We start from the raw sequence: 13,185 nt of genomic DNA on the forward strand, positions 1-13,185 counted from the left end.
AACATCTGGACTCTGTCTGGTCTTTGGATTCTGTCTCAGTGGCGTAAAGGGAGGATGGAAGCTCTGGGCAGCCTCCACTCCTCCAAAAATTCCTGCCCAGGCATATGCATTGAACATCTGGGTGGCCCTCATGCATACACCATGATCTAGGGGGATTGATGTTTGCCACAAAACCTAGTAAGTTGAATAGAATCTGCCCCAAGGAGACATATTAGAAAGTGTGTCACATTTCTTTTGGTGCTGGTGCACTAACCCCCCCACTCCCAGTCTATTACTACTACCTGCTGAAGGAGCTGATCTTTAAAATAAAGTGGTATTCACACTCTTCTGCAAATCAGTGGGAAACATAGCCACAATAGCATAAAATTAGGGGGATGCTTCTTTGGATTAACTTCTGTGACACTGTGATGCAGCCCTCAGCAGGAAGGGGAAAATTATACACTTTATTAGTTCCCTTTTTCATAGTCTATTGATCTACAGGGCCAGGTGCTCAGCTGGAACAAACTGATCTAGTTGCAGTGATTTCAAGGATGTTATGCTTATTTCCAGTAGCAGAGGATTTGCCCCACTGTCTTTATTATAGTATTCACTGAAGAAATAACATACTATTCTTTGATGTAAACATGTTTAAGTGAGCTTTAATTCTGAGAGAGAGAGAGAGAGAGAGAGAGAAAGAAAGAAATACAGTAGCAGAAATAAACATAAATATTTCATAAGATTTTATTTTAGAATGTAGAGAAACTCATCTAAGCACTTTTTGCCTTCTGGGTAACTGTTGACCATTTAATTACACAGCAAATACCAAACAGTGGCTAGAAAATACCATATATTACTAGAAGTTATCTACATGGATTTTTCTATCTTTTTTATCAGAGGAAAGCTTAATGTGGTAATTGCTTCTATACAGTATTTCTTTTGTAAACTTTAAAGTGCTTTACCAGCCTATACAAAATGGAGATACAGGTTAGAATTTTCTTACGTTAACTAGAAAAGCAACATGTTATGGACTCGATTAAAAAAAATAATTTCATTGAAAAATGTTATTTTCCTTAAAAAAAGACTTGGAGAGTTTTCTCTATTTGCTTAAAAGCACTTCACAGATGTAATAATGATGACTTACATTTTCTATAGCTCTTTTCATCCTGAAGGATTCCAGAGTGCTTTATACTTGTCACTTAAGTCTGAGGTGTTGCTAATTGCAACACTGAAACTGGAAATACCTCTTAAATGTGGATATAAATACACTCTATGCTAGTTCTGACAGGATTGAAACATACACGGATATTCACAGGGAATTTACAGAAATAACTGTAGTCCTTTTTGGATCTACTTCACTAGCAATAACAACACGAAGACACATCAAACCTTTCCAACTGTTTATAATCTTTGCTTTCCACCTGTTTTTCTGCTAAAATCTTGTATGTGAGAAGGTGAAAGCTTGGGTTATTTAAGTGAGCACTGAAAGAATTCTTTTCCATTTAACTGCTAGTCTCCAGCTAACCCCATAAATGGTAATTTTCTGATGAGAAGGCCATGATGTAAACTGATGCATGAAAAACAGTTGTTATATAACCTGTACAGGAAACTACCCTTTGAAACAAATTTTTAGTTTAACAATATTACAAAGTGTCCTCAAGCATATTAGATATCCTATATTAGAAGATCACCTCCATTTAGCAAGCTGTGCCTGTCTTTCTATATGAGCTTTTGCTTCCAGCCTGTTTTATGCTACTAAAACTAGCCAGAGCAAAAATTATGGCTGCCTGATCTCACTAGTATACAACAGTGGTATTTTAGACGTATGTGTATATATATATTTTTTTCTCATAAGCAAATATGTTTTATACAATGAAGCACTGTAACCCTCATGTTTTCTGACTCTGCTTGCTATTAGTTTTCATGCTTCTATAACATACAATGCAGAGTTGCCACAAAGGCAAATCATTTTGATTTTAAAATGATCTTAAAAGCAGGCACTTTCCTTGTGGGGGGAAAAAGTGTCTCCTACACAGTCCTAGAGCAAACTGTACAGACATATTCTGGCACTGGTTTGTAACTGCCTTGAAGGCCATGCAGCAGGAGACCCTGTCACGGCTGTGGTGTAGTTTCAGCTTCCAGAAGTTCCAACTGAAAGGAAAGAAATTGCAGATACAATGAGCAATACACTGATTTCCCCTCCCATGTGTTTCTGAAAATCTTTTGGGGTGATTTTACCCAGCATTTGCTGCAATTATTCCGCTGCACAAAGCTGAACAGATAGCTTTTGTGAGAAAGCAAGCACATATTTACTTCTACATCATAACACATAATGAGGCAGAAAAAAATGGCATGGAAAAGGTACTTGCAGCTTTAGGAATATATGACAACATTTTAAAAATAAAAGGCATGCATTCCTAATTGATCTGATTCTGATTTCAAAAGAAGAGGAGTTCTTCCATTTGAATTTGAATTCCATTTCTACTCACGTGGGCCAGAGCTTCACTTGGTATGAACTGATCTAGAGCCATTGAATTCAGTTGTTCTCTACCCTTTTACACAAGCTAAATATTTGGCCCAATATATTGTTTAAAACAGAAGATAACATATTTTCTCCATGTCATAGCTATGCTACCACATCTACACTAGAATACATAACATACCACACACATAATGGCTGCGTTGTGTTCATGGTGCAAATCCTAGGTACTTTTTATTACAGGATGTTTCCAGTACAGAATAATTTCAGTCCTCCTCTACCTTTTATGCAGCCATCATTGAAACATTACTATTACATATGATGTAGGGGTATCTGTTCCTGAGACTTTTTGCTTCTTATTGTATCAGACAAGTGAATGTCCACAGTAGGATTTGAAACTTTTAAAATTCCTATTTAATTGTCTGACAATTCAGCTTGAAATTGAACACAGGAATTAAATTACACCCAACTAAACTTCCTATGCTGCATGCACATGACACATACAATTTCTTCTTATTAAATCCCCCTTGCGTAGAAGTACTGTATATACATTTTAAATGGTAAACCATGGCAGCTTTTTTCCCCACTTGAAAACCATGGAACTTTTTCTGTCCCCTGACAATAGGCTGCATTATTCATTGTGATAGCACATTGGAATCAAGAAGAAATGCTTGAAATGCAAAGTTTTGTGACTCAGAAAGTAGGGAACCAGATTAGGTTAAAACTACTGGTTAAACTAGATTGAAATGAACAGAAAAATTCCCTCTGCATCAACCATGAAACATGGACAGCCTTGGGGCAATGCTACTTATGTAAATTGAAAACAGAAGGTAAAGCATTGCTTTCCTGCCAACAGGGAAGATTTGACTATAAACTCTGGTTTAGAAAAAGATTTAATCTGAGGTAAAAGCAGAACTCAAAATCATGTTCAGATGCATCATAATTTTGCAGGTTGTATTTAGTATGTTTTTGCAATCTATGGGGGAACTGTATTTCTGCTCAAAATTAGTCTGAATCATAATCCTCAGATTTAAAAATCCTTATGCTTTAGGGAAAACTAGATCCAAAATAATTTTTCTGGTTCAAGCTTTTCCCTAATTTTCATGGATTAGACAACAGGAGAGGTTTGCACTTTTTCATATACCAATGAAGTACTGTATGTTTCCTGCTTCATGTTTATTTTGTGTCACAATTAAGAAAAATAGCTGTAGCAGTTTTGTGCATTTCTGTAAGACAGCTACTTAGGGCCAGTCCTCCTTGTTTAAATTTAATATTGATTTCCTTTTCCCCCTAATTTATAAAGGATTCTGATGTGTACCGCACTCCTACATATAATAGCTATGGAATATATGTCAGTTTCAAAGAGCTGTTGAGTTTAGCATTAAAGAAATAGTCACACAAATTTCACTAGTCTGACAAAAAGGATTTTTAAGCATCTATTCTGTTAGATAAGCAATGCTCCATTGTTCCTGAAGTACATTTCTGTTTACAGTGTAGACATGTCCAGTTGTCTGTACAGTAGAGCCAAGTTATCCCCCCAGATGCATTTCATTCCCCTACCCTGAAGCTGTTGTTTCACAATGGTACAAAGTAATATAGGAGGAGAGAAAGTAATGGTACAAAGTAATATAGGATAGAGGCTTGTTTGGCTTATAAAAACTGGAAATGCTGCAATGGCATGCAGACTCTTGGGGTGTCTCTACATGTTCAATTAGTGCACATGAGTAAACACTGGAGTTTATTGTTCTGGAGGTTTTTGCTCCTGGGTGTGCTGTTTGAATGTGTACCTGGGAGCAAATAACTTCAGAGCAATTAGCTCCAGAGTTTATTCATGCATAGTTGTGGAGCCTGGTCAGAGCAGCCCCAGCGGGCAGGGGTTGTTGTAGGTCAGCCTGCCAGCCCAGCTCAATGTGCTGCAAAGGGGCTGGCTGGGGCATGAGGGTGCTTCAGCATAGGGATAGCCAGCATGCAGCCCTGGCATTCAAGCAGCAGTGGTGGATTTATGGTTTTTGGGGCCCTGGGCAAGAGAATCACTTGGGCCCCCTTAGAGGTATGCACTCAGGTAAATATTAACCCAGCACAGTTGGATTGTGGATTTTTTAAATATTCTTTGGGAGAATTAAATAAATAGTTGAGTATTAAAATGCAAGTAGAGTCACTTCCTTGCAAAAACTTTACCCCCCAAAGATTTGGGCCCCATAAAGTGTGGGGTCTGGGCAGTTGCCCAGTTTGCCCTCTCCTAAGGCCACTACTGCAAGCATCCTCCTGCCCCAGCAAGATGGTCAGCATCTACACATGCATTGCTATGCACAAAAAACCCCCACTCTGTGCAACACAAGTACTACCCTACTATGGAGAGTATTAATTTTATGTACCCTAATAGGCGCACATGTGGAGATGCTGAGATGTTTACTGAACAGTTAATTGGTCAACTATGCAGTAAATGTCTCATGTAGATATTCCCTGGGAGTGGAAACATAATACCCCATGTTCTAGTGAGTTGCCTTGTTTGACTGAAGTATGGAATTATAGGCTTTGAGATAACCTTATTAAAACCTCTTTGGTATAAAATGAAGCTTGCTATATATTAGTTTCCTTGAGAGCAGCAATGCATGGAAAAGAACAAGTGCACTTTCACAGCTATGTGTAGGCAATGAGGGAATTAAAATAAAAGGAGAATGGAGAAATCCTAGAAAACTTCATTTGTAAAATGAGACTGCTTACCTTTATAAAACTCTGGAGGCACATCTACATGAGATGTTTGCTGTGGCATTGACTAAATAGCTCCACAGTAAAGTCTCAGCTGTATTTGGCCACAGTAAACTAACTCTGCTTTAGGTTAGTGCTTATAGACACAACTACTATCCTATAGTGGCATTCTTTAGGGTGTAGCAACACACATGTAGATGCTGACAGGACTGGCTGGGGCATGAGGGTGCTTCAGTGTGGGTGCTGCCTACTAGCTAGCCCGGCACTGGAGCACCCTTGTGCTCTAGCCAGCCCCTCCACAAAAAGTTGAGATGGGTCGGAGCAGCCCCAGACTGATCCCTTGGGTCCCCTAGGCCCCCTGGCAACTGGGGCTGTTCTGACCTGGCTCAACATGCTGCAGTCCCAGACACATGTATAAATGTGGTGCTGGGGAGAAATAAACTCTGGCACAATATGCACTGGAGTTCATTACATCAAATTGATTGCACTCTGGAATTCTCCAGTTTAGTGCAGGTATGGATTACAAGCAGAGAACGAGGCACTAGACTGGTCTAAATGACAAACCTTTTCTTGACGCCAATAGGACAGGCCTATTTTCAGATAAAATCATAACTTAAATATTTTATAACAGCTTTTTCTCCAGGTGTGTGGAGACTATCTGCATAAGCCTGTTTTCTAGGTTAAAACCTGATTGAATATATTTCTACTGATACAGAAAAAAAAGAATTACTGGTCCTTTTTTTTTTTTGCTATAGCTAAAAATCTTAATATAAAAAAGCTGTTAACGAATAATGTTTTAATAATAGTGATTTCAGGATCCAGCAAACTACAGTTCATTTTGATATATTCATTTTGACTTAATTCATCAACATTTGTATACCATCCATATCACTATGATATCAGAACAGCTAAGTTATTGATCTTAAGTGATAGATCAGTCTTAGTGATAGAAAGTCTATTCAGAAGTCTTTGCTCAGTTTTCATTTTTATGTTTTTGGCTTTAATTGCCTTGTATTTGATTATCAGAAGTTCTAAATGTCCACAGTGGAAGCTGTAGGTCCTTATGATACTCTGAAATTCAAACCTTTGGTATCTCAAGAGCAGCACCCAAAAATGTGGTATCCAAAATTTTGGGTGTTATGACTGAAACTTTCAAACTTTAAACCTTTAAAGCTTTATTGTTAGCCAAATGTTCCACCTGTAAAATATACTTAAAGAAGACAGAAGAAAATGATCTTTGTTGCAAGTCAAAATGGATAAACTCTGAAAATAGCTAGCTCCAACTGGATGAAACTGCTGACAGGATCTACTTTCTTGCACTTTAGCTTCCTTGATATTGTGTGATATATTGAAAATGTACATCAAGGATGCTGTAAATCTTATGCAGCATAAATGGCATGATATATAAAATATATATAAAAGAAAATCTATGACATCTACGTTTGAGTAGTTCAATTGCAGGACAAAATCAGATTTGGTCAAAATGATAATTCTAAACAGTTTACTAGAGATGAAAAGAAAAGTGGAAATAAGAATAGCCCAAAGTAGAAGTAACAGACTGTGACCATGACTGGTTATGACAGTGAAGAACAAATATATTTCTTCTATCATACGTTCTTGGCCAAACTCCCACTTCATGTAATGACACTGTCATTTAGTGATCAGGCCCATAATGACCCTGCTATTTCCCTTGATTTTATCAGCCTGGTAATTCTGTACTTATTTTTGGCTAAAAGCATTTCTTCTTTCTTTTTCAGGTTTTATAAATACTAGGAAAGTGCTATTCAAACTTTAAATTGAAATCAATGCTAATTTTGGCCTGTTGAGGTGCCGAGTGGTTTTGATTTTCATTGATATTAGTAGACAATGAGAAGACTTGGTCAATATTTTCCAAGGACTTTCTCTAAATTGTGAAAATGTGTTTGGTTTATTGGCCTATATATATTGGTACTCTTGAATATAGGCTAGTGATATTGTTTTCTTGTCAGACTGCAGTTGGGTCAACAGTCAAAATGCATGGCTGGAAAAAAGCATAATGTACAATGACAGGAGCAGCCAATTCAGAAACTGCTGCACAGTGGGGAATTGATAAAATGGAGACCATTCAAGGTCACTTCTTCCTCCAGCGCCTCCCAGACTTAGAATTGTATAGGTGAGATCCTGCCAGCATTCCAGAGGCACTAAGACCAAGATGGTGCCTTCTTAAGGTTAGCATATGTCCTTGTAGAAGACCACATAGAGGAACCAACTAGAAAGTCCAGCTAGAAAAACAGCTGCAGAAGCAGACAAAGCAAACCTCTAGATATTCAAAGAACTGTCCCCAGTTCTGACTGGACTTTCTATGCTCATGGTGACTGGCTGTTTGCTATAACCCTCTCCCTATATTACTTCACCATCTCTACTTCCATACCACATCTGATTTTCCTGTCCCCAGTTCCCTTCCTTTCTATTTCCTCTCTCCATTCACTTCTGTTTCCCTTTAGCTTATCTTCTTGTAACTATATCTAGAATCCCATCTCCCCCCATCCTGAAACGGATGGAACTAACATGATGTTTTCTGCCATCATGTAGTTCACTCCACTTCTTTCTTCTACCACTCCCTCATTCTCATCTGTTAAAATTTTCAGCTCTTCAGGGCAGGAACCATTTGTTACTCTGTAAACTGTTTAACCCAGTCTGTGGGCCTAGTTTAACCCTGCATTTTGGGTCTGCATGCCTGGATTGATTCCAGGCATCCTTGGTTGGCTCCCAAAGGCTGGAATCAGGGCTCACCTGGCCCCATGCACTGGGATTGGACCTCATGGCCCATGGGGATCTCTATAGATGCTTGGGGAACCTCATGGGTTGGATGACATGGTGCTGGGAGCTAAATTTGGCCTATGGACTGAGGGTTGAGAACCCTTGGCTTAATCCAATGAACCTCCATTCTTTCTTGGCTATAGGTCCTGTTGTAATAAGTATACCTAATAGTAAAAATGGTGTCTAAAGATGGGCATGACACAGGCATTTAGAAAGATTTTTTTTGGTTAAAAATAAGTTTGAGCATCTCCAAGAAGAGAAGTTGGTAATACATCCTGCACTGTAAGAGCTGGCATTGCACTGGATGCCAGTACTGAAGGACAATCATACCCTCAGATATATTCAGAGAACTACTACTGACTTCACTGAGAGTTACAAACACATAAGTCAAGGCAGAACCTGTCCAATACACATTAACTACACAAAGTAAATACATAGCTAAAGACAGGATGCTTTTGGCAGTTCTATTGAAGAAGTGTACATCAGAATTGCTCACATTCTGTTCCATTTCACAGGCCAGAATTTAGTAGGTAGGTGTCAGTGTCTGGTGAAGGAAAACGCTGAGGATAGATATACAATAAACCCCTTCCTCAACTTCTCTAGCACTGTTCCTTCTTTCTTTTCCTCTCTTCTGATACCACTACCATTTTTTATGCTTGACAAACTGATGCCTGGGCACCCTGCCAGTTGAGGCTGCTTCAGTGCTGCAGTCCTGGGAGCATGTGTAAATGCACAGTGCCTGAGAGCAATAAACTTTAGTGTGATATGCACCAGAGTATATTGCTTTGGATTAATGGCATACACCCATTGAATGTAAGTGGAGCTGCTTCTTTCAGCCAGCTAATTCAATTCAGTACCTCCACAGGATAACTAATTTTGTGGTTGAAATGGCATCTTAGAGAGATTTATACAAGGCTCACTTGGGGTGCTGACAGAAGTGATGGTTTTTCATGTGATCACCCACTGAAAGTACTCTACAGCCATGCACTGACAGAACTGTACAGCAGCAGAGTGCTTTCATAAGTACCTAATCTCATGGCAAATGAACCCTTATTACATGACGTTTCATATGAAGATGCTCCAAAGCAGAGTGCCTTCATTAATGTTAGTGTACGCCAGGGAGCAGGGCTGGGCTGTTGCAGCTCAGTCTCATCCCTAGTACTGACTTTGGGATGGAAGTGGGGGAAGAAGGAGAAGGAGTTCTGTCTGGGGTTTGCCCAGCCTGTGCTGAAGGGTGGGGGCAGGTGGACTGGACCCCCCGACATCAAGGCTGGGCCTCCAATCCTGATGTGAGGGGGCTCCAATCCACCTGCCCCCCCACTCTACCACAGGCTGGACAAACACCAAAATGGACCTCTCTTCCCTACCTTCTCCCCGTCCCATCCTGAGACAGCACCACAGCTGGGAGAGGGCAAGGCAGGGCTATGGGAACAGTCCGCAGACATGCAACCTCTTTTGCTGGATCAGCTCCAGAATGAAGCTCAATCCTCCATCCAACAGTGAATGTTTGTTAGGTTGGGAGGGTTGGTCTAACTCATGGTGCTTTCTGTGAAGAGAACCCTTGAAAGAGTTGGTGAGGCTTAGTGAACTTTCGTTTATAAAGCACCTGATAATAAACACCTTGAATAAAAGTCTCTTCCTTTGGGTGCCCACAATGTCATAAATCTTTGGACTTTTTAGGGCATTGACTGCAAAGAAAAGCTGTTTTCTAAATATATTTGCAATTTAAAACCCTCCCTAATATGGATACAATCATGCTGTCATGACAGACTTTATACTGGTATGGATTAAGAAAGGAACCAAAGCCAATTTATGGTTCATTTATAGGCATATGATAGGAGTTCTTACATAAGTATATTGGTAAAAAATTGCCAAAATAGCAAAAAGTGCATGTGAACAAGGCCTGGTTTTTGACAGGATCTTTTAGGACAAACATGCCCTTCAAGCCTTCTTTGTATAACGTAAAGAAGCAGAAAAGAGTGCAAACTCAATCCCTCCCTTCTTCCCCCCCAACCCAGCTGCCTGTCACTTTCAAAATGGGAGGAAGATGGGGTATATTTCTGGGCCCACCCTTGTCTCCCGCTGTGTACTAATGGAGTACATAACAGTCTATATCAGTCAGTTCATCAGTCAGTTCTAGAAAGTTCAGCAATTGCAAACATTGCATCAGTAAGAACCATACTTTGTCTCTCTTTCTCTGGCATGCTGTCTGTATGCACACACATTGGGCCTGATCCCACAAAGTACTTCTGAGAACCCATTTGTTTAGAGACTTCAAAGAGAATTGAGAGCACTTGGCATCTCACAGGATTAGGCTCTTTGTGTATGTGTACACCAGCTCTAAAGATCATTTGGAAGGCATGTTAACCTTCTGACACCTATATAGCAGTAGAGACTGTAACTTCAGAATACATGTCATCTCCAAGAGGAAGGCCTGAATCCAGAGATGACATCTCCACTGCTAGTCATACCTGGTGGTTAGTCCTATCCACAGTATTGGCAGTGGAGGCATGTTCACGAGTATTTTGTCGGATTCTGGTGGAGTTTTGCTGCTCAATGGTTGAGGAAGTGGGAATGCAGAACTCTCTGAAACATCTTTTGAAGTTCTCATCTAGAAATGCATAAAGGACTGGATTAAGGCAGCTATTTGTATACCCTAAAGCAATACAAAAGTGCCAGGAGACAGTTTGAAAAGTAGTTTCTGGAATATTGATCAAGGCTTTAATGATGACATAAATATGGATTGGAGTCCAGCAGACTATGAACACCGCCACCACTACAAGGACCATTCTTGTGATTCTCCTCAGGTTCCTGTCCTTTTCTTTGGAGCCAGATAGCATACGGACACTTTTCAGGCGTAAAATCATCAGGCCGTAGCACACTGTAATGATCAGGACTGGCATGATGAAGGCAAAGATGAAAACACAGATTTTCAGCAGATTCTCCCAGTACCAAGATGGATGAGAGAACGTAAGTGTGCAGTCAATGGAGCCTAAAGTAAAAACAAAATGACAGAGAAGAGTGAGCAGTTCAGTTTTTAAATTGCTTTTCCTTTTGTCTTTATTTTCGCCAAAACTGTACAGCAATTTGATGCAATTCTATAAAATGAGTAACTAAAATGAAGCAAAATGTATTTTATCACAAACACACATATCAGAGGCATGTAATGCTATTTCAAGAATTTTGTTTAGCCTTAAAATTTACAAACCAAAATAAAACAAACTCTGTACTAGTTTGCATTTTATTACTTGGAGTTTAGCTCATGTTTGACAAAAGGTAATAAACTGAAGGTGGATCAATTTTTAGTTTTAGTATAAAACCCAAGAAATGAGGAAGTTTAACCACTATTTTGAAAGTTTGGGAGTTAAGGGAAAATGAAAAAAAGAGACTATATGATAAGTTAGGGAATCTGTCTCTGTGACACTTCTAAATTTGTGTTTGTGATAGGAGGCCACAGTGAATGTAGACTCTACTACGTGCAGTGAAAGCATAATTATCCAGACAAGGGCAAAACCTTAAAGGTTGTCTCTTTAGGTGGAAGCATCCTATGACAAAAGCGGATGAAATAAAGAGAACTAGTTTCTAAGAAACCAAAGTATTTGATGCTTTGCTTTCAAAACCAAAAAGGGTGGGTGAGTCAGCAAAAAGGGTGGGTGAGTCAGCAATGCTCAAAGATGGACAGGAAGAGAGAGGCTCATTTTCATAGCAGAAAGTGTCTTCTTCAGTGGTGTGATTAGCTAAAGTTTCCATCATTTGAAGGAAAATACATGAGCACTGAAGAAGTTTCTTTAGAAGATTCTGACCTTAGCTCAGAGATGGAGGTAGGGAAATGCATATAGAATTTATACATTTGTACCTGTGTATTTCTTGTGCTATTTAAGAAATGGAGGATTTGTTTTAGAATCCTATGCAATGTTTTTTGTGTTACTTGCTATGCTTAGGATGAAAAGCTAAACTGCAAACCTGGGTGGAATTTTGAGAAAGGATTCTGCTCAATTTAATGGAGAATCTGGATGAATAATGCTGTTCTCTGGGAATGATTTCCAATGGTCTGTGCCTGGTAAATGTTCGAGAAAGACCTTGGAAAGAAATAGTGCTGTAGTCAACTTTGACTGAAATAATCTTAGAGTATAAGTGACCAGTCAACTGGGACCCAATGATGAATGAGGAAATTTCTACTAATGAGAGTCCAACCAGCCTGTTTGTCAATAGATGATTTTCCAGGTATACAAAGATAAAAATAAGTAAAGGAGACAAGGAATACTAGGGGATGAATAGTAGGAAGAGTGCTTTCATAGTCAGGCAAAGTTTAAATTTTATGTGAAAAGATGTCAAAGGTTAGTTGCCCACTCCTGCAAGGTGCATGCTTTCCCATGTGCTTACTTTTAAGTACATTGGAATCAATTTGACCAGCCATATGTTCAAGTGCATCTCTATTTAGGACAGCACTTAAGTTTGTTCCTGTGTGGTCTCCTGAAGTAGAACTTGAAGGACTGAGCCCTTGAAGAGAGGTGCATGACCTCCCACCCAAAGTCCTGAGCTTGACCAGGAGTTCACCTGGGAACTGGCTGAGGCCACATGCTACAGGACCATAGTTGTCATGGGTGACTTCAATTACCCGGACATCTCGTGGGAGGATAGCTCAGCAAAATCCAAGCGGTTGCAAAGCTTTGTCTCATGTGTGGATGACCTCTATCAGACTCAAGAAGTCTATGGGCCAACGAGAGGCAAAGCACTGCTCTACCTGGTACTGGCTACTGGGGATGACCTAATTGGCAACCTAGTAATTGATAGGAAGCTGGGTGACAGCGACCATGAGCTGATCACTTCACCATCCACCGTAAAGCTGGCAAGTCAATCAGCAACACGGAAGTCCTTGACTTCAGGAAAGCTGACTTTGACAAGCTCAGGAGGCTTGTCAGTGAGGCCCTATGGGACCATGACCCCAGGGAGATGGGAGTTCAAGAAGAGTAGTTGCTTCTCAAGGGAGCAATCCTCAATGCACAAACTAATTCTAGTCCATCTCAGAGGAACAGCAGCAGAAGGGCACAGCAGCCCCCCTGGCTCTCCAGGGATCTAGCAGACATCCTGAGACTAAAAAGAAAAGCCTACAAAGGATGGAGAATGGGATTCACCTCCAAGGAGGATTATTCTGGACTGGTCTGGTCCTGCAGGAAGCAAACCAGGAAAGTCAAGGCTGCAACTGAACTCCAACTAGCTTC

General features: G+C 40.0%; 1 protein-coding gene across 1 annotated transcript in view; it reads right to left on the minus strand.

Moving 5' to 3' along the window:
• Window positions 1-670: 670 nt before the first annotated feature.
• OPRM1 (opioid receptor mu 1) overlaps window positions 671-13,185 on the minus strand; it is a 16,218-nt gene continuing 3,703 nt past the window's right edge. The window contains exons 2-3 of the mRNA XM_019550058.1: window positions 10,435-10,955; window positions 671-2,127 (exon numbers count right to left, since the gene is read on the minus strand). Of these exons, the coding sequence (XP_019405603.1) occupies window positions 2,089-2,127; window positions 10,435-10,955 (560 nt within the window). The 3' untranslated portion in view covers window positions 671-2,088. The remainder of the gene's footprint in view (window positions 2,128-10,434; window positions 10,956-13,185) is intronic.

The sequence above is a fragment of the Crocodylus porosus genome, unplaced genomic scaffold, assembly GCF_001723895.1.
Source record: "Crocodylus porosus isolate Cpor-Errol unplaced genomic scaffold, CroPor_comp1, whole genome shotgun sequence".
Lineage (NCBI taxonomy): Eukaryota > Metazoa > Chordata > Crocodylia > Crocodylidae > Crocodylus > Crocodylus porosus.